At 43.3% G+C, this 21,410-nt stretch overlaps 1 protein-coding gene and 1 long non-coding RNA gene across 2 annotated transcripts in view; both read left to right on the top strand.

The window, feature by feature from the left end:
* The first annotated feature begins 4,541 nt into the window (after positions 1-4,541).
* On the top strand, positions 4,542-13,867 carry LOC121273262. Its single transcript, XR_005941968.1, has 3 exons — positions 4,542-4,600; positions 10,746-10,945; positions 13,778-13,867. It is a non-coding gene; the product is annotated as an uncharacterized LOC121273262 (long non-coding RNA).
* Positions 13,868-20,442: 6,575 nt separating this feature from the next.
* LOC121273261 (arf-GAP with GTPase, ANK repeat and PH domain-containing protein 1-like) overlaps positions 20,443-21,410 on the top strand; it is a 134,340-nt gene continuing 133,372 nt past the window's right edge. The window contains exon 1 of the mRNA XM_041180291.1: positions 20,443-20,868. Coding sequence (XP_041036225.1) covers positions 20,706-20,868 — 163 coding nt within the window. The 5' untranslated portion in view covers positions 20,443-20,705. The remainder of the gene's footprint in view (positions 20,869-21,410) is intronic.

The following is a 21,410-nucleotide window of genomic DNA, read 5'->3' as shown; positions in this document are numbered from 1 at the left end:
CATGACGCAGTTTCAGCTCGCAGCTCATTGGTACTGCAGCACTCCCCGTGACAGCCGCTCCAACTTCTCATTGGCTGACTCCTCTGTCAATCACCCGGACCAAATAAACCTTGCCTTTGTTCCCGCCTTATTAATGTTCCTTTGCTGATTGGTCAGTTTCTTTTGATGACGATCCGATACCTGATGGGACCTGCCGAAAATCTAGCTATTCATTGGTTGCCCTGACTATCAATCAAGGTGTAGTCCGAGGATAAGATTCTGTCAACATCGACTCGACGTTTAATAAACGGTGTCGGTGAGAGGAAAAAAAGGTTCTATTCTTAGTAGGGAAGTATTATTTTTAAGGGTTCAATTAACTTAAATGACTCAGTTATGATGTTAGAGCTTACCCGAAACATTAAGCTATGTTTTTCAACTGCTGTTTGTATTTTCTGACTTTATTTAGTATTTTCTATCAGTGCCTATCATTAAAGGGAAAACAGCACAAGCATTTTCTTAACACAACGTTCCATAAACATTTCAGGACGTGCTAGTCTACCCACACTAACCCTTTGAAAATTTGTTAGAAAACTAGCTTAAATTAAAATTTGTACCTGTCTCATCTAAGTACTCTTCCAGGAGAGTGAGGGATGGATGACCTGATGATGGCCTTTAGGATTATGAAAGGTTTCGATAGGATAGATGTAGAGAAAATGTTTCCACTTATTGGGGGAGACCAGAGCTAGCGGGCCATAAATATAAGATACTGAAAAAGCAAAATACTGCAGGGGCTGGAGATCTGAAATAAAGACATAAAGGGCTAAAATAAACGCGGCAGGTCTGGCAGCACCAGTGGAGAGAGGAACAACGTTATATACAAAAATATGAGATAGTCACTAATAAATCCAATAGAGAATTCAGGAGAAACTTCTTTGCCCAGGGAGCGGTGAGAATGTGGGACTTGCTACCACAGGGAGTGGTCGAGGCAAATAGCGTAGTTGCATTTAAGGGGGAAGTTTGATAACACATGAGGGAGAATGGAAATAGAAAGATATATTGATCGGATGAGATGAGAGGAGAGGAGGCTAGTGTTGGGCATACACCAATTTGGCCGAGTGGCCTGTTTCTGTGCTGTTAATTTTGTGTCATTTTTCTATTAACTCTATGTGAAGATCCCCAAATATAATCCTCATTGAAGATCTATCTAATACTTGCTGTGCAAACATAATTAAAATTATGCCATGCACATGGTGGTAAATGTGAGTACTTGCTGTTTAGAATTGGTTTGCACTCGAGGCATGTTCCAGGAGAAAGATTGCCTTAAAGTGGCAAATCCTGGACTTAATAGCTCTTACCAATTAAATTGTGTCCATCTAGTCATTGGTAACCCCAACAAAAATACTGAGCAGGACATAAGGAGTCTGCAAAGAGACATTGGTAAGTGGGTGGGCAAAAATTTGGCAGATGGAATATAATGTGAAAATGTGAACTTGTCCTCTTTGGTAGGAAGAATAGAAAAATGGCATATTATTTAAGTGGAGAGTTGCAGAACTCTGAGGTACATAGGGATCTGGGTATCCTGGTACATTAAGCACAAAATGTTAGCATTTGGATACAGCAAGTGATTAGGAAGGTAAATTGACTGTTGGTGTTTATTGCAAGGGGAATATAAAAGGGAAGTTTTGCTAGTTATATGGGGCTTTGGTAAGACCTCATCTGGGAAACTGTACTGTTTTGGTCTCCTTATGTGAAAAAGGATATAATTGTGTCAGAAGCAGTTCAGAGAAGGTTCACTCGACTGATACCTGGGATGAAGGGGTTATCTTATGAGGAAAGGTTGGACCTGTATCTGTTGGAGTTTAGAAGGATGAGAGGTGATCTTATTGAAACATATGAGATCCTGAAGGGTGTTGACAGAGTGGATGCTGAAAGGATGTTTCCCCTTGTGGGAGAAACTAGAACTAGGGGCCACAATTTAAAAATAAAAGACCTTCCATTTAAGAGAGGTGAGGAGAACTTTTTTTCTCTGAGGATTGTGAGGCAGGAAAGTGGAGTTGAGGCCACAACCAGATCAGCCTTGATCTTATCAAATGATGGAGCAGGCTGAAGGGGACAAATGGCCTACTACAGCTTCTAATCCGTATGTTTGTTTGTATGTAATGAAGAAATCGATTTAGATAGTTTCCACTTCTACACCTGTAAAGAACATGCAAATCCCCTATCCAAATTCAAATATCTCATTATGGCATGGCCTGGTTCATGATGACTTAAAAAGTCATTTGTTTTTTATTGCTTTGCATTCCAAGATTTTAAAAAATATTTTGGGAATTTCTTCCTGTAATTCAATTTGTTAGTTATTTTCTATTTTAATTATTTTCCAGTAATCTAGATATATGGTAATTTGATCCCTAATTAAAGACCCTAAAAGTATTCCCTACCACAGATGTTAATTAAGCTAACTGGCCTTATTGTAAAGTATCTGCAGTACTTGTTACTGCTGTAGGTGGTGCAATGGTAGGTATTTTCAATGTCAAAAGTTGCTCCACTGTATGTCACACAATTGCTGCTATTTTAAGTCTGTTACCCTGAGATTGTGCAATGGGGTTCCCACACCTGATTCAAAATGTTTCCTGAATTTTTTTCAGCTGCCATTTTTAATTAGTACAGGATATTCTAGTGTCCAAAATTACACTTTAAATAAGATGAACCAAAAATAAAATTACAGACTTCACAATAACATGATTAAATTCACCCATCAAATAGTCTTTTTATGCCATCATTAAAGATTCTACTTGAAAGTCTCAGCTTCTCCCAGAATCCTGTGCTTGGACTTTATATTTTCAATTCACCCACTTTTCCAGAACCGCTCTATCCAATTCAGGGTCGCGGGGAGTCGGAGCCTATCCCAACAGGGGATGGGTGCTAGGCAGGGTACAGCCAGGACGGTACACCAGTTGATCACAGGACACACGCACTCAGACTAAGGGGCAATTTAACCGTAGCCAATTCACCTAACCATGTCTTTGGATAGTGGGAGGAAACCATAGCACCTAACCCACACAGACACAGGGAGAATGTGCAAACTCCACACAGACAGACATCCAACGTCAGAATCAAATCGAGGTCCCTAGAGCTGTGAAGCACTAGTGCTAACCACTGCACCACCACGCTGCCCATATTTTCAAGTAAAACTGTAATTCTAATCTGAATTTGGATTGTGCATTCTGAGCGTCTGCAGTGTATCAAATTTTTCATGATGCATCCATACTGTTCTTTATTCTCACTTTCTGCATAGTTTTCATAATTGTGAATAGTAAGAGGAAAAATTTCAGCAGCCTTACTGAAGGTACTGAGACGAAATTTACTTTGAGATTTTTTCACTGAGAGATTAAGAGGTGACAGTGTTCTTATATTAGCTTTTGTTTTGCATTCTACAAACTCATGAAGTGTATTTAACTGAGGGGGAGAGAAAGACTGGAATCAGAGAAAGTGAGTGAGAGAGAGGCTTGGGTCACAGAGAGGATGGGAGACAGTTTTTTTTCCTCATTCTAATTTGATATTTTTTACAAAGAAAAAGACGAGTTTAATATGGAAAGCAAATGAAAGCCTCCGAGGGAAACATGCAAGAGATAGGAAGGGAGGTGGGAAGCTGGTTGAGGAGGCTATCAGGAGCCCACCTTGGAGGAAGTGAGTTAATGTGGATGGAGACTTGAGGGAGAATGAGTTCCAGTGGCTTAAAGGGGAGAGGCAGACACAGGGATTGAGTGGGCAGTTCAAAGGGAAAGAGAACATAATGATAAAGAGTGAGTGGGTGGTAGGAAGGATTTTAAGTAATGAATAATCTTAAAATGAAGGGGTGGAGATGCAATGGGCTGGTGGGGGGAAATGAGAGTTATGGGGGAAGGGGAGTTACTGAGGGTCATATTTTCCCTGCAACCACCATCTCAAATGCAACAGTTAGACAAGGAGTGGGAACTCCCAGGTGAGGCAGTGGTAGGGGCCTCAACATCTGAATTTTCTGACATTCTCTGCCATGACCTTGCCCAATTTTCGGTAAAATTATGGACCTTTGCAACCTGTACTGCAGAGAAACTCTGCTTTAACCTATTGAAATTTAACTATCAGCAGTTATGATGCAAAATGAGAGTAGAATATATGCCTTGAAATAGGGTTTGAACTCCATCTCTGCACCCTGGTCCAATTATTCTTGGCCCTCTAACTTAATTTTACCTGAAGACTACATTTGCCTCCCAATGTACATTGCTACAAGAGATCATCTAATAGGCAGAAAAAAAAATAAAATTTATGATCTGAATTGAGCTGGTACAATCAACAGACTGTGATGGATAAGCAGTCAGTGAGTACATTACACATGCACAAGAACCCTGCATCTGTACAAGCTGAGAGTCCATTTGGGGCTGGAAATATTAATATGACTATTATTCCACTGATTTGGGGAAGCATTCACACATGTGAACATGAGATTTAAATTAAATGCAACCAAATCATTTTTTTAGTGTTGTTCAAGTAACTATGGGTACTTCTACTTTTTTGTGGTTGCAGGAAAGGTCACTAATTCAATCAGCAATGTGCTCATCAAGAGGTAGAAACTGCAAATGTTGTAAGTATGAAATAAAAACAGTGAATGTTTATTCATATGCATTATTATTAGCAGTATCCTCTTCTAGGGTGCTTTTTGGAGAGGTCCTGACCACCACATCAGCCAGAAGAAAAGAGGAACATTTATGAGTCCAAACTTAAATTGTTAGTCATCTATGAACACTCTTTCAAGCTCTGATATCATTTTGACCTCCTCTCCTGAGTTGGTTGATTGTACTGACAGGGTAGCTGCTTTATTGGCCAAAAGGATTGTCAATCATTATATCTAATGTCATATTTTTATTCTTTCATGGGATGTGGCCATAGCTGGCTGGGCCAGCATTTATTGCCCATCCCAAACTTCCCTATGTAGTGTAGGTACACCCACAGTGCTGTTAGGGAGGGAGTTCCAGATTTTGACCCAGTGACAATGAACAGTGAAGCAATGGTGATATAGTTCCAAGTCAAGATGATGAGTGGCTTGGAGGGGAACTTGCAGGTGGTGGTGTTCCCATGTGTCTGCTGCCCTTGTCCTCCTAGATGGTAAAGGTCACAGGTTTAGAAGGTGCTGTCGAAGGATCCTTGGTGAATTCCTGCAGTGCTTCTTGTAGATGGTACACACTGCTGCTACTGTGTGTAGGTGGTGGAGGCAGTGAATGTTTGTGGATGGGGTGCCAATCAAGTGGGCTGCTTTGTCCAGAACGGTGTTAAGCTTCTTGAGTGTTGGAGCTGTGCTCATCCAGGCAAGTGGAGAGTATTCCATCACAGTCCTGACTTGTGCCTTGTAGATGATGGACAGGCTTTGGGGAGTCAGGAGGTGAGATACTCGCCGCAGAATTCCCATCCTCTGACCTGCTCTTGTAGCCACAGTATTTCTATGGCTGGTCCAGTTCAGTTTCTGGTCAATGGTAACCCCCAGGATATTATTCCCACAGGATTATATAAATTGAAAGATAGGCCTCCCTCCCCCATCACCCCCTCCCCCACTCCACCCGGAAAGCAAAAGCATTAACAGGATTGTACTTGAGGTTGCTGGTTACTCTGTTGTTCTGGGGGAGCTGTATTTAAATGAATGACTTGTTTGTGTAACCTATAAAGTAATGTGGACTGCAAGGGACACGTAAGCTCTCCAAGATGAGTTTTGTAACCAAGCCATGATTTGCCCCTGACAAGTGATGGGATCCTCTAATAACTGGACTTTATCAATTGGAAATAAAAAAACTGTATTCATAATTCTTCCTACAGCCCCTTATTTCCCGTTAAACCTCTTCTGCTATCAATTAATCTGTTTACTTACCTGAAACATAGTTTCTCTGGCATTGTATGAATAGCAATGAAAGTGGGAGCGAAAGAAAATTGGAAGTCAATCCAATATTGTTTAGATTTTGAAAATGCACTTTTCCTCTTTTCTTTCTGCTAGAACCTGGAGAAAAATCATACATTGAATCTAGTAGTTTTTGATGCCCGGTCTCGGGAATCTCTTCTATCTCCTCTGTGCTTTTAAGTACAAAATTGGCTTGTGGTTTCTTTTTCAAGTCGACTGAAAAATTTGACCTTGTGCTCACTGATGGCTTCAGGCATCCTTTGGATGATGTTCTTCAAAGAATTGGGAATACACAGAGAAGCTGCTGAAATGTCATTGTGTGGAGACCACACCACTTAACAGTTAGTGTTGATTACTGACAAAATGGCCCCGTAGATGTAGCTCTTTGACAAAGAATCAGTCTTGTCATTTCTCTTGTATACTACATAACCAAGAAAAATATTTACAAAAATACCTGGAAAAACTCAGCAGGTCTGGCAGCATCTGCGGAGAGGAACACAGTTAACGTTTCGAGTCCGTATGAATCTTCAACAGAACTAAGGAACTAGAGAAGTGAGGTGAAATATAAGCTGGTAGAGGAGGGTGGGACAAGTAGAGCTGGATAGAGGGCCAGTGATAGGTGGAGGCAAAGAAGAGATTGTCAAAGATGTCATAGACAAAAGGACAAAGGGGTGTTGACAGTGGTGATATTATCTAAGGAATGTGCTATTGGGGACATTAAGGGTAGCAAGCAGAACAAGCTAGTGGCAGATGGCCCTAGTGGGGGTGGGGTGGGGGGAAGGGATCGAAGTGGGCTAAAAGGTGGAGATAAAACTATAGATCGAAATAAATTTAAAAATAGGTGGGAAAAGAAAATGTTTTTTTAATAAATTATTGGAAAAGGGGGGATTGGAAAGGGGGTGGGGATGAAGGAGAGAGTTCATGATCTGAAATTGTTGAACTCAATATTAAGTCCGGAAGGCTGTAAAGTGCCTAGTCGGAAGATGAGGTGCTGTTCCTCCAGTTTGCATTGAGCTTCACTGGAACATTGCAGCAAGCCAAGGACAGACATGTGGGCATGAGAGCAGGGTGGTGTGTCAAAATGGCAAGCGACAGGGAGGTCTGGGTCATGCTTGCGGACAGACCGAAGGTGTTCCACAAAGCGGTCACCCAGTCTGCGTTTGGTCTCTCCAATGTAGAAGAGACTGCATTGGGAGCAGCGAATGCAGTAGACTAAACTGAGGAAGTGCAAGTGAAATGCTGCTTCACTTGAAAGGAGTGTTTGGGCCCTTGGATGGTGAGGAGGGGGGAAGTAAAGGGGCAGGTGTTGCACCTTTGCGGTTGCATGGGAAGGTGCCGTGAGAGGGGGTTGAGGTGAAGGGGGTGATGTAGGAGTGGACCAGGGTGTCCTAGAGGGAACGATCCATGCGGAATGCCACCAGGGAGGGTGAAGGGAAGATGTGTTTCGTGGTGGCATCATACTGGAATTGGCGGAAGTGGCGGAGGATGATCCTTTGAACGCAGAGGCTGATATGGGGTGATAAGTGAGGACAAGGGGGACCCCATCATGGTTCTGGGAGGCAGAGGAAGGTGTGAGGGCAGATGTGTGGGAGATGGGCCGGACACGGTTGAGGGTCCTGTCGACCAACATGGGTGGAAAACCTCGGTTAAGGAAGAAGGAAGACATGTCAGAGGAACTGTTTTTGAAAGTGGCATCATCAGAACAGTTGCGACGGAGGCGAAGGAACTGAGAGAATGGGATGGAGTCCTTACAGGAAGCGGGGTGTGAGGAGCTGTAGTCGAGGTAGCTGTGGGAGTCGGTAGGCTTGTAATGAAAAAAAACAAAAACAGAATTACCTGGAAAAACTCAGCAGGTCTGGCAGCATCGGCGGAGAAGAAAAGAGTTGACGTTTCGAGTCCTCATGACCCTTCAACAGAACTAGGTGAATCCCAGGAAGGGTTTGAAATATAAGCTGCCTTTAGGTGGTGGGTGGTGGTGGTGGTGGTGGTGGTGGTGGTGGTGGTGGTGTGGGGGGGGTGGGGGGCTGGGGGGGGCCTGGGGGTGGGGGCGGGGTGGGGGGGGGGGGGGTGGGGGGCTGGGGGTGGGGGGGGAGAGAAATCACAGACGGCAGAACAAAAGAACACATAGGTGTCGAAGTTGGTGATATTATCTAAACGAATGTGCTAATTAAGAATGGATGGTAGGGCACTCAAGGTATAGCTCTAGTGGGGATGGGGGGAGCATAAAAGATTTAAAAATATTTAAAAATAATGGAAATAGGAGGGAAAAAGAAAAATCTATATAATTTATTAGAAAAAAAAGGAAGGGGGGAAGAAACAGAAAGGGGGTGGGGATGGAGGAGGGAGCTCAAGACCTAAAGTTGTTGAATTCAATATTCAGTCCGGAAGGCTGTAAAGTGCCTAGTCGGAAGATGAGGTGTTGTTCCTCCAGTTTGCATTGGGCTTCACTGGAACAATGCAGCAAGCCAAGGACAGACATGTGGGCAAGAGAGCAGGGTGGAGTGTTAAAACAGCAAGTGACAGGGAGGTTTGGGTCATTCTTGCGGACAGACCGCAGGTGTTCTGCAAAGCGGTCGCCCAGTTTACATTTGGTCCCTCCAATGTAGAGGAGACCGCATTGGGAGCAATGAATGCAGTAGACTAAGTTGGGGGAAATGCAAGTGAAATGTTGCTTCACTTGAAAGGAGTGTTTGGGCCCTTGGACGGTGAGGAGAGAAGAAGTGAAGGGGCAGGTGTTACATCTTTTGCGTGGGCATGGGGTGGTGCCATAGGTGGGGGTTGGGGAGTAGGGGGTGATGGAGGAGTGGACCAGGGTGTCCCGGAGGGAACGATCCCTACGGAATGCCGATAGGGGGGTGAAGGGAAGATGTGTTTGGTAGTGACATCATGCTGGAGTTGGCGGAAATGGCGGAGGATGATCCTTTGAATGCGGAGGCTGGTGGGGTGATAAGTGAGGACAAGGGGGACCCCATCATGTTTCTGGGAGGGAGGAGAAGGCATGAGGGTGGATGCGCGGGAGATGGACCGGACACGGTTGAGGGCCCTGTCAACGACCGTGGGTGGAAAACCTCGGTTAAGGAAGAAGGAGGACATGTCAGAGGAACTGTTTTTGAAGGTAGCATCATCGGAACAGATGCGACGGAGGCGAAGGAACTGAGAGAATGGGATGGAGTCCTTACAGGAAGCGGGGTATGAGGAGCTGTAGTCAAGGTAGCTGTGGGAGTCGGTAGGCATGTAATGGATATTGGTGGACAGTCTATCACCAGAGATTGAGACAGTGAGGTCAAGGAAGGGAAGGGAAGTGTCAGAGATGGACCATGTGAAAATGATGGAGGGGTGGAGATTGGAAGCAAAATTAATAAATTTTTCCAAGTCCCGACGAGAGCAAAAAGCAGCACCGAAGTAATCATCGATGTACCGGAGAAAGAGTTGTGGAAGGGAGCCGGAGTAGGACTGGAACAAGGAATGTTCCACATACCCCATAAAGAGACAGGCATAGCTGGGGCCCATGCGGGTGCCCATAGCCACACCTTTTATTTGGAGGAAGTGAGAGGAGTTGAAGGAGAAATTGTTCAGTGTGAGAACAAGTTCAGCCAGACGGAGGAGAGTAGTGGTGGATGGGGATTGTTCTGGCCTCTGTTCGAGGAAGAAGCTAAGGGCCCTCAGACCATCCTGGTGGGGGATGGAGGTGTAGAGGGATTGGACGTCCATGGTGAAGAGGAAGCAGTTGGGGCCAGGGAACTGGAAATTGTTGATGTGACGTAAGGTGTCAGAGGAATCACGGATGTAGGTGGGAAGGGATTGGACAAGGGGAGAGAGAAGGGAGTCAAGATAACGAGAGATGAGTTCTGTGGGGCAGGAGCAAGCTGACACGATCGGTCTACCGGGACAGTTCTGTTTGTGGATTTTGGGTAGGAGGTAGAAGCGGGCCGTCCGAGGTTGGGCGACTATCAGGTTGGAAGCTGTGGGAGGAAGATCCCCAGAGGAGATGAGGTCAGTGACAGTCCTGGAAACAATGGCTTGATGTTCAGTGGTGGGGTTATGGTCCTGGGAGAGGTAGGAGGAAGTGTCTGTGAGTTGACGCTCAGCCTCCGCGAGGTAGAGGTCAGTGCACCAGACAACAACAGCACCACCCTTGTCAGCGGGTTTGATGACGATGTCAGGGTTGGACCTGAGAGAACGGAGTGCAGTAAGTTCAGTGAGAGAGAGATTAGAACGGGTGAGAGGAGCAGAGAAATTGAGACGACTAATGTCGCGCCGACAGTTCTCAATGAAAAGATCAAGCCAAGGTAAGAATCCAGAGGGAGGGGTCCAGGCTTGTAATGAATATTGGTGGACAGTCTATCACCAGAAATTGAGACTGAGAGGTCAAGGAAGGGATGTGTCAGTGATGGACCACATGAAAAAGATGGAGGGGTGGAAATTGGAAGCAAAATTAATAAATTTTTCCAGATCCAGATGAGAGCATGAAGCGGCACCGAAGCAATCATCGATGAAAAATGTTTAGTTGCCTCACTTGAAATAAACATAAACCTCATGTGAAATGCACAATCCAAACGACTTTAGCCTGGTACTTTTGGCAAGCAGTAAGTGTACTGATCTTGTTGAGGTTAGGTTGAGGTAGAAGTTTGCAGTTTCTATTTATTAAAGTAAGAAAACCTCTATTCCAATTTCAATTTACAGTTAAGTGTGTGGAGCTGTTCCAACTTCAAAGCTTTAGAAGTCTCCCTCTTGCTCAGTACAGATGCACTAGGAAAAATCTACAAGAAAATGTCATGTGAAAGTTCTCCTTGTATTTGCTGTCTGTAGTTATCCTGCAAAGTGAATACATTTTATCTTTCAGAAGCCTAAGTAGAATGGAGCAATGCTGTGGAGAAAAAGAACTCTAAGAAAAAAGGTGCTTTGGTGAAATATAGCACCTTATTGTAACTCCAAGTGTTTCACCTACAATTAATTACTTTGAAGAGCAAACCAGGTTAACAGCCATTCTGTACACAGCAAGGTCCCACAAACTATTCTGCTGGATCTCCATTATATTGGCATGTAAGTGCTTTTAAGTGGCAAAGTGTTTGATCTCTGAAGGCTTATTTTTGAGAGGAGAAGGGAAGGCTGAACTGAAATATAAAATGAGCTTTGTATCAAATCAGTGATTCCCCTTTCCTTAAGTCTGCAAACAAGCCCAAACTACCCATTGCTACCATTTTGAGCTGTGATGGCATCAAGAAATAAATAAGAATTTGCATTTATATAACACATTGCACAACCTCTGGACATCCCAGATTGCTTTACAGCCGATGAAGTACTTAAGTGGAATCACTGTTGGAAACACTCACCAATTTGCACAAGCAACCTTCCACAAAAGAGGAGAATGATCAGATAATTTATGATGTTGATTGAGGGATAAATATTGGCCAGGAGACTGGGAGAACTCCCCTACCCCCCTTTTGAATAGTGCCATGGGATCTTTTATGCCCACTTGAGAGGACAGATGGAACCTTGGTTTAACATCTCAGCTGAAAGATGGCGCCTCCAACAGCGCAGCGCTCCCTCAGTACTGCACTGAAGAGATGCCTATGCCCAAATGTGTGTTGTAAATGTGACGATAGGACTAACCATTCTTCTTTAGTTATACTATAACTTGTGGAGATTAAGTTGGGTGCTCCCTGTACACACCTATCTAGCTTGAAAGGCAGTAAATGACATGCTGGTTGGACTGTTGCATTCCAGCTAAAACTAATAAAGTGAGATCCATTTACAACATAATTACACAGAAGCAGAAATACACAGCAAGTTACTGGTAACATAAATTCTTGGACAAAGGTTGAATCAATCCACAAGGGACTAAAATATCTTCAGGAGATATTTCTTACAGTCCAATAATCTACTGGACCTCTGGAGCAAACTGTAGACTTGAGTGAGATGATTATTTTCAGCCTTTTCTGATGGCTGCAGAACTCTCTAGTTCTCAGCCTTCTGCAAAGGCATCTGTTGGGATATTGCTTAAAAACTCAGACCTACTGTGTAAATATGCTGATCTTATCTTTGTGAGACATTAAAGACTACTTTTACCTTTATCAATTTTGACGGAGAGGCTATACCTGAAACTGTTAATGTTTTCGGATGCTGACAGTCTGGTTCTGTACTGTGCTGTCTCATTTCTATTTTGCTTTTTTGACCTTTTTAGTTTAATATTGGATCTTTCAATCTAACACAAACTTTCAGATGTTTCAAGAGTTTTTAAATTGCACAACTTTTGCAATTTAGAGATAAACATTGATTTTTAAAGTTCAAAATCATTAGTTGCTTGACTAGAATTTTTATGATGCCTCCATAAACTCTCAGCCTTGCCCTGGTTATCTATTTACTCAAATTGGACTGCGTGCACGATTTTCTCAAGGGTATTTACCATCAATTTTATTGACTGGTACCAGCATCTCAATTTTCTGCAACCCCACACACACACTTAAATGTGTCCCATCAGGGCAATGATACCAAGCCATTGGTAGAGTAGTGAAAATAGATTGTGTAGTTACTCTCTCAACTGATGTGTGGCAAAGGGAGACCTCCAGAGGGAAACAGGAGAATGTATAACAAAAACAGAATTACCTGGAAAAACTCAGCAGGTCTGGCAGCATCGGCAGAGAAGAAAAGAGTTGACGTTTCGAGTCCTCATGACCCTTCGACAGAACTTGAGTTCGAGTCCAAGAAAGAGTTGAAATATAAGCTGGTTTAAGGTGTGTGTGTGAATGTATGTGCAGGAGAATGTATATCCTGCTTGGAAAAGATAAACAAAATCTGCTACTGGGTGGAAAATGTCCCTTCAGGATCTTCATACAGTATTGTTGAGAATTTGATACGGATAGCCATTGATGGTGTGCTGTCGCCCTCTAGTGCTTTGTATTGGAGAATATTGTTGGTGTTGGCTCCTCTTCACAGATAAGATTGAGACTTCTTGTACCATCTCTTACTTGCGCTTTCCAAGGTAATGCAGTGATCTTTTCCCTTCCTTCTAGTTGTTCTTCTTATTTCGATCTCCAAATTTAAAAGAAAACTACTTTTTAGTGTTGCCAAAACCATTGTTCCCTCTCTTGACTTCTTTCCTACACTTTTCAACCTGAGCACAGTTACGTTCTGCAATATGGGCCTTCACCCAGGTTTCTGAATAAATTGGCAAATATTGCCATCCAGTCTGATGAGACTAGAATCTTCCTGTCTGTTTACAAGATCATCCGACTACCCAAGCACCTGGCACAAGACCTGCATCACCTTTTGAGCATATTGTCCTGGGAGAGAGGAAAAGGGAAGAATTACTTTTGCCTTGAGGAAGGGTTACAATTGAGTCAGTGAGGGTAAAATTCAACTTCAGGGGCAAAAAATGGGTCGTAAGACTGAGGTGATTGCAGCCTAGCTTATAAATAAAGTATGTGAGAAATGAAATATGCGAAAGGATAATATAATGGAAAAGGGCATCAGCAAGTGGTTGCTATGCTCAATGACAAAGTATTTATTTTATTCATTGGTGACTACAGAAGGCAGAGATGTGCTGCTCATTGTTTCTTGAGTTGTGCATCTTGCTCATTGACTATTTTCTAGTAGCATTGCCAAAATCAATTAATAAACTAACAGAGAAATTATCTTTCACTTATTCAGAGAATGAACTGAGGGAGGAACAACTGAGTTCATGAAACTGGTCAACTAACTGTTCCAAATAGAAATGATGAGGCCCACATAAGTTACAGCCAGGTTCAAAACACAGGATCAAAGCTAGATCAAGTGCTAGAGACATGCTGCAGCTAAGTCAACATTTAAGAGAGAAAAGATGGATTAACATTTTTGGTCAAGACTGGCATTCCACAATTTTTTTTGTTTTAAAAGTGCAGTTGCAGCATTAAAGGAAGATCGCAGCAGGACCAGAAATACCAATGGGAGGCCACCACAATGATGGCCATTAGCCTGAGGATACAGTTCGGGGAAGAGTGGAATGGGCAGGTGGAATGCCCACCCTGCTACAGATCAGTAAGATTCCCTCCGGTTTGCAAAATCCAGGCCTTGACCTTAACCTCATTTATTAACTGATTTTTTCTGAAATACTTTTGTGTTGAACAATTTGAAAAATATAAGTGATCCACATTGGAGACCTCATTTTATAAGTTATATCTGTGAAATTTACATATCTAGGTGAGCCATGGTACATATTGGACCACATGGCATTGTAGACATTGTACATAGCCATCAGTGCTGTTAAGTGGAAAGAAGCAAGTTGCACTTATGTCTGCATCATGTCCATCAGAATGTTCTAAAGCCACCAATTCTGTCTCCACATTGAAAGAATTACATTGTGAAGTTATTGTTTTATAGGTAAACATGGTACCTACATAGCAACTTGAAAGCTGACAAAAATCAGTACCTCCCCCCCACCTTTTTCCCTCAGTGCTACAACTAACTTGGCCCTGTTTAGGGGAAAAGGGAAAATGCTGAGCCTGACACCTTGAGGTGGGAGACAAAAGGGTTTGCCATCATTAACTGAGCAAGACGGGAGGGAAAGTTCCATCCTGAACTGGGATGGGGGGGAGATGAGTGCAAGTTTGAATCGGGGAGAAAGAAGAATACCAGCTTGAACTAGGAAGGTGGGGGGGAAGGTGGTGGAGTGGTGAGGTGGTGGAAGATTAGTGCCAGTTTTCCAGGGGAGATGGAAAAAAGAGTACTTTGTTGAGGGAGAAGAGTGGTGGACTGAATTGAGAGAAAAGTAAGAACTTGACCATGGGCCTTTGTATTACTTATTTCGAGAGATGTAGATCCCATTGATAATGTTGGGGACCTTGGGGGTTTTGATGTGTATGTTCTATATCTATGAGCTAGAAATAACAATGTAGAATACTCCAAAAAGATTAGGAGAAGGGGTAGGCAAATTCTTATCTTATTTTTCCTGTACCCATGGTAACACATCTGTATCTCTCAACTGAAAGCAGAAACTACGCTCTAGGCTTAAACCTCTGCCATCCCACAATGGCTTCACACTGCCACCTGGTCTAATGTGCTGACTTGCCAGTTTTTTCTTTTCTTTTCAGCATCCCATTTATTTGGAGATCTTTGAAATTATAATGTCAGTTTCCACACTGATGATACCCAGCTTCACCTCACCATCACCTGTCTCAACCCGCTCCTGACTCTGTGTTGTCAGACTGTTGTCTAGAAGCCAGTCTTGGATGAGCCAAAACTTTCTCCAATTGAATATAAGCAAGACCAAACCGTTGTTTTCAATCCTGCCACAAACTTTCATCCCTAGGCACTGATTTCATCCTCCTCCTTGACCACTGCCTTATGCTGAACTAAACATTTCAAAACTTCAGCTTATTTTTTGACCCTGAGTGAGCTTTCAACTCCAGTATTCACTCCCATCACAAAAACTGGCTACTTCCATGGTTGTAACATATTCCGTCTCTGCCCCTGCATCATCCTATCTGTCTCTTGAGATGCTCATCTATGTTATATCCAGACTTAACTATTTCAGTGCTCTTCTGGCCAGCCTCTCACCTTTCACACTACGTTAACTTGAGATGCAAAGTGCAAAACTATGCTGTCTGTTTCCTAACTTGTACCAAGTCCCATTTACCCATCACTACTGTGCTTGCAAACCTCCATTGGCTCCCAGTTCGGCAACACTTCAATTTTAAAATTCTCATCCTTATGTTCAAACCCCTCCGCGCTTTGCCCCTCCCTATCTCTTCAAGAACCTTTCTCAAACTCTCCAACTTGGGTCTCTTGTGCATCCCTCACTTTTTTCACACCACCATTGGTGGCCGTGCCTTCCGCCATATAGGCCCTAAGCTCTGGAATTCCCTCCCTAAATCTTTTCAACTCTGCTTCTTAATACCTACCTCTTTAACCAAACATTTGGTATTCTGTGCTAATGTCTCCCCATTTGGTTCAGTGTCAATTTGTGTCTGTGAAACTCCTTGGGCTGTTTTTACTATGTTAAAGGGACTATATAAATGCAAATTGTCATTGTTGGTGAGTCCTGCATGTAAAATTTCAGTCTCCCACCCTTAAATCTCTGGACTGAGATCCTGCATATCATAAGGTATCTTAGTCCCCTGTTTTTTTCAGCCTCAGCGAAAGCTGATAATGGATTAGAATGACTTCTGAACTGTCCCATTTTTTGACACTCCCTTTAAATACCACCTTTCTACTAAACTTCTCTTATGCACTATTTTCAGATTGTACTTCAAGTGTGCACTCTGTACCTGAACTTTTGCAAAATAACTGTGGAAAATTTGGTACAGTCTGTTTGTATCTTTTAGTCCAGAATTATATTTTGTTACATGTCCCAGATTGGTGCTGTTTGTAGGGGCGGTTGGGGGGAAGCTTAATGCTTACAAATTACACTCTGAAGGATTAGTTCTGGCTGTCATTTCAAATGGTATTACTTTGTATTTATCAGTGATATTGTGGTCTATGAAGTTGCCCACATGTTTCATTTTGTAGGGAATTAAAAAAAAGTATTGCAAAAACCAGAAATGTGAAATAAAATGAGAAAAGATTGGAAATTCACAGCAGGTCTGTCAGGCTAAAGTGGAGGCTCTTCGTCAGTTTCTGATCATTTGTTGCCTGATGTGTGTTTCTGATTTCAAGTCATGCTATTGCAAGGGATGGGGATTAACTAGTGGAGACCGAGCGTCTTCCAATCAATTACTTCCATTACAACTTCTCTTCCTTCTCTGATATTTGCTTTGGTACAGTTCACTGAGTAGCTGCCAAGTGGTTTCCATGTCACAGCAATGCAAAATGAGTGGTATGCAAACAACTTAGTGTCAGCCTTGGTTCAATTAGTAGCACTCTTACCTCTGACTCAGAAGGACTCTCAAGCCCAGATAGTGATCATAACAGCCTTGAATCTAATGGAGTTATGGAAAAGGACAAGGATGGGCCAGAAATCAGAGTTCTAAATTGGGGGAAGGCCGATTTTAATAAGATCAGATATGATTTGGCCAGAGTGGACTGTGAGCAGCTACTTTTAGGTAAATCTGCATCAGAGCAGTGGGACTCATTCAAGAAAGAAATAGGAAGAGTACAGGGCCAACATATTCCAGTAAAGATAAAGGGTGGGACCAACAAATCCAAGGAACCCTGGATGTCAAGGGATATGCAGGATTGGAAAGAGAAAGAAGGGGGCTTATGGCAGATACTGAGGGCTCAAAACAGCAGAAGCCCTAGAGGAGTATAGAATGTGTAGGGGGGAACTTAAAAAGGAAATTAGGAGAGCAAAAAGGGGGCATGAAAAAACATTGGCAGGTAAAATAAAGGAAAATCCAAAGTTATTTTACAAGTACATTAAGAGTAAGAGGATAACTAGGGGAAGAATGAGGCCCATTAAGGACCATAGTGGTAACTTATATGTGGAGCCGGAAGATGTAGGTAGGGTTCTAAATGAATACTTTGTGTCGGTGTTCACAAGTGAGAGGGACGACGTGGGTATGGAAATCAGGCAGAAGGACTGTGATACAATTAAAGAAATTAGCATTGAAAGGGAGGAGGTTCTAAGTGGTCTGGCAGGCTTAAAAGTAGATAAATCTCCAGACCCGGATGAAATGTATCTCAGGCTGTTGAGTGAGGCAAGGGAGAAGATAGCAGGGGCACTGGCAATAATTTTCAATACCTCTCTGGTCACAGGAGAGGTGTCGGAGGATTGGAGCACAACCAATGTGGTACCATTATTCAAGAAGGGGGGAAGGGATAAACCAGGGAACTACAGGCCAGTCATTCTAACCTCAGTGGTGGGAAAACTATTGGAAGCAATTCTGAGGGACAGAATTAATCTACACTTGGAGAGGCAGGGATTAATCAAGGACAGTCAGCATGGTTTTGTTAAGAGGAGATCACGTCTGACCAATTTGATTGAATTTTTTGAAGAGGTGACCAGGTGTGTAGATAAGGGCAATGCATTTGACGTAGTTACTTGGACTTCAGCAATGATTTAGACTTGAATGCAGGAGAGTTGATCAGTAAGTTCGCGGATGACACAAAAATTGGTGGGGTGGTAAATAGAGAGGAGGATAGCCTTAGATTACAGGAGGATATAGACAGGCTGGTCAGATGGGCTGATCAATGGCAAATGGAATTTAATCCGGATAAGTGTGAGGTGATGCACTTGGGCAGGACAAACGAGGCACGGGAATACACGATGGATGGTAGGAACCTGGGAAGTACCGAGGATCAGAGGGACCTTGGTGTGCATGTCCATCGGTCCCTTAAGGTAGTGGGACAGGTAGATAAGGTTGTTAAGAAGGCAAATGGGATACTTGCCTTTATCAGCTGAGGCATAGAATATAAGAACAGGGAGGTTATGCTGGAACTGTATAAAACGCTGGTTAGACCACAGCTAGAGTATTGCGTGCAGTTCTGGAATCCACATTATAGGAAGGATGTGATTGCACTAGAGAGTGCAGAGGAGATTTACCAGGGTGTTGCCTGGGCTGGAGAGTTTTAGTTATGAGGAGAGATTGGGTACACTGGGGTTATTTTCCTTGGAGCAGAGGAGATTGAGGGGAGACATGATTGAGGTGTATAAAATTATGAGGGGCGTAGATAGGGTAGACAGGAAGGAACTTTTCCCCTTGGTGGAGGGATCAATAACCAGGGGGCATAGATTTAAGGTAAGGGGAACAAGGCTCAGAGGGGATATGAGGAAGAATTTTTTCACCCAGAGGGTGGTGGGAATCTGGAACTCACTGCCTGAAAGGGTGATAGAGGCAGAAACCCTCATAACATTTAAGAAGTATTTGGATGTGCACTTGCGATGCCGTGGCATACAAGGTTATGGGCCTAGTGCTGGAAAATGGGGTTAGAATAGTTAGGTACTTCTTTGACCGGCACAGACTCAATGGGCCTTTTTCTGTGCTGTAGACCTCTATGACTCTAAGATGTTTGAGGGGCTAACTGTCCCAGCAGGTGTGGTACTGAGCCAAAGGCCAAGATTGGGATTGACTGATGCCACCTTCTCACTTTTGAATAACTCTCCACCTGACGCTCGATTGAGGAATGAGTGAGGTACCAGAAAGCTGCCTCCACTTGTCGGGATCCTTTTCAAACAACAGTGCTGGAGCTCCAGCACTAACTTCTAACTAAAGACAGTATATACTCTTACTCGGAGGGAAATAGCATGGCATTTTTTTAAAACTAATACTTGCAGATCTCCCTCTGACCTTGCTCGTGGCTCAGCTTATGATGCTTAATTGTTAATCAAGTCTGTGCCATTGAAGTCACTGCTCAAGGTACTCCCTGTGTGGAAGCAGTCTAAATGATGCTGGTAACTACCAGTATATTTCTGACCCAAGTTAGATAAACATCGTGTAAAATAAAGAAAAGCACTTTTCCTTGTCCATAACGAAGTGTGGCACTTTGACAAAAACAGAATTACCTGGAAAAACTCAGCAGGTCTGGCAGCATCGGCGGAGAAGAAAAGAATTGACGTTTCGAGTCCTCATGACCCTTCGACAGACCTTCGACAACTCTTTTCTTCTCCGCCGATGCTGCCAGACCTGCTGAGTTTTTCCAGGTAATTCTGTTTTTGTTTTGGATTTCCTGCATCCGCAGTTTTTTGTTTTTATCTCTGTGGCACTTTGAACTGTGATGGACACATGCTAGGTGTAACAGGAACAGAAATCTGAAATAAAAACACAAAATGCTTTAAATAATCAGCAGGTCAGGCAGCATCTGTGGAGCGAGAAACAGAGTTAATGGAGCCGATTTTAACCGTAAGTGAATGGGTTTTGAGTGAGCTGAAAGCTGGCCCGTTAACGTTTCAGGTCGATGACCTTTTGATCACTCTGAAGTATGGGCGGCTAGTTTTTCTTTATTTTTTTTCCTCTTTTGCCGGCGCAGACACGATGGGTTGAATAGCCTTTTTCTGTGCCGAAACTTTTCTATGGTTCACACCCATCTTTACAAGAGGAGTGTAAAGAGGAGAGTGGATTGAAAATAGGAGGACGGGGGAATAAAGTGAAACAGAACAGTTGGAATTTTAGGGGGGCTACTGTCATAAAGATATTTGGAAACGTTGAGGAGGCGATTGAGGGATTATTTTCATCATGAATGCAAAATCAAATTGACTAACGGCCTTTTCATCACCGTGAAGCCTTCAGCGTTTTGTCCTTCGCTGATTCCATCCTGATGGTTTTTCAATGTATTTATTTTTTGTTGTTGCTGTGGTAGGTGCCTGCAGACTTTTAATTTAGTGCTTGAAATTAACTTAATGATGTGTAAGCACGGCACACTGTCCGCAAGCTGACGTTGTGAATAATGGTAAGATTCGTAGGCGCACAAATGGTGACTAAAAAGCATCCCCGCCAGCAGCGCTGGGTCAGTGCAGTAAGTGTGTGCAGCAGCTGTCAGCTCGGCGTGTTGGTGAGCCTTCTCCGTTTGTGCACATGTCATGCATAGTTTATGAGGCTTTAAGTGTTGTGGGGACAATCAAACTTTCTTTATAATTGAAACACTCTCCCAAACTTTGCACTGAGGCAGTAGCACCCGGCCTGACGTCAGTGGAGACAATGTCAGTATCAGGTAGTGAAACTGACACAGGTTGCGAGTTGCGGAAGTGGCTGTGTACACGAGGTGCGAGCCGAGCACTACATTGCAGCCTCGGTAACAAGTGGGAAGGATTGAAAAAGTCGCTCACATTCAAACTTTTATTTATTTATTTTATATGGGCCGGGGAGGGGGGAAGCGGTAACAGTATGGGGGAGATCTGCGCTCCTGCAGGGACAAGTACGGCGCACAGAGTGGCACAGCACAGGAGGAGAAGATGAATTCTCAAAAGCAGTTGACCCATTCCATGGCCATTCGTGCCGAAATCCAGAGGTTTGAGAGCGTCCAGCCCAATGTTTACACCGTCTACAAGTTACTGCATCGCGTTCCCGATCCCTCGCTGCGGGACACCATTCGGCAACTTGTTACGCACATTGAAGGTGAGCAGGTGCATCTTCCCGGGATTCTTGCCGAGAACACACACACACTGCCAGCTCCAAGTCTTTGAAAAAAAAAATCTCTTGTTTTTAACACGATGCATTTAACGGATTTCCCCACCTTTTTGAAACGGTTCGAACTATAAGGTGAATGCAGTTAGCTGGTAAAGTTTATCTTTAATTGTCTCCCAATTGGCCTCGCTGCCTAATTTTCATAGCTGCTGCTGTAGCTCCCACTGATCTAATGCAGTCCTGTAACCTGTCGTGTAAACTTAATCGTGAGGACATTTTTAATTGTATTCCAGGCAGTCAGTTATGACGGTGATTACATTTTGCAATGTTCATTTCGAGGTTCCAGCACAGTAACTTTCAAAAGAGCCCCTCTATGTAAAATGGATTGCCGGACAGGTGCCATTTGTCGCTATAAGGCTGTCTTTCGATTGTACATCAGTGAAGCTATGTAACTGTTACATTTCCCGACACTGTAGGGTCTGTTTTAAAAACAAATGTAGAAGCTGTCTTTAGAATGCCCGCGTGTTGTAGAT

The sequence above is a fragment of the Carcharodon carcharias genome, chromosome X (genome assembly GCF_017639515.1).
Source record: "Carcharodon carcharias isolate sCarCar2 chromosome X, sCarCar2.pri, whole genome shotgun sequence".
NCBI lineage: Eukaryota > Metazoa > Chordata > Chondrichthyes > Lamniformes > Lamnidae > Carcharodon > Carcharodon carcharias.
The sequence above is the reverse complement of the archived record's forward strand: the minus strand, read 5'-3'. Positions and strand labels throughout refer to the sequence as shown.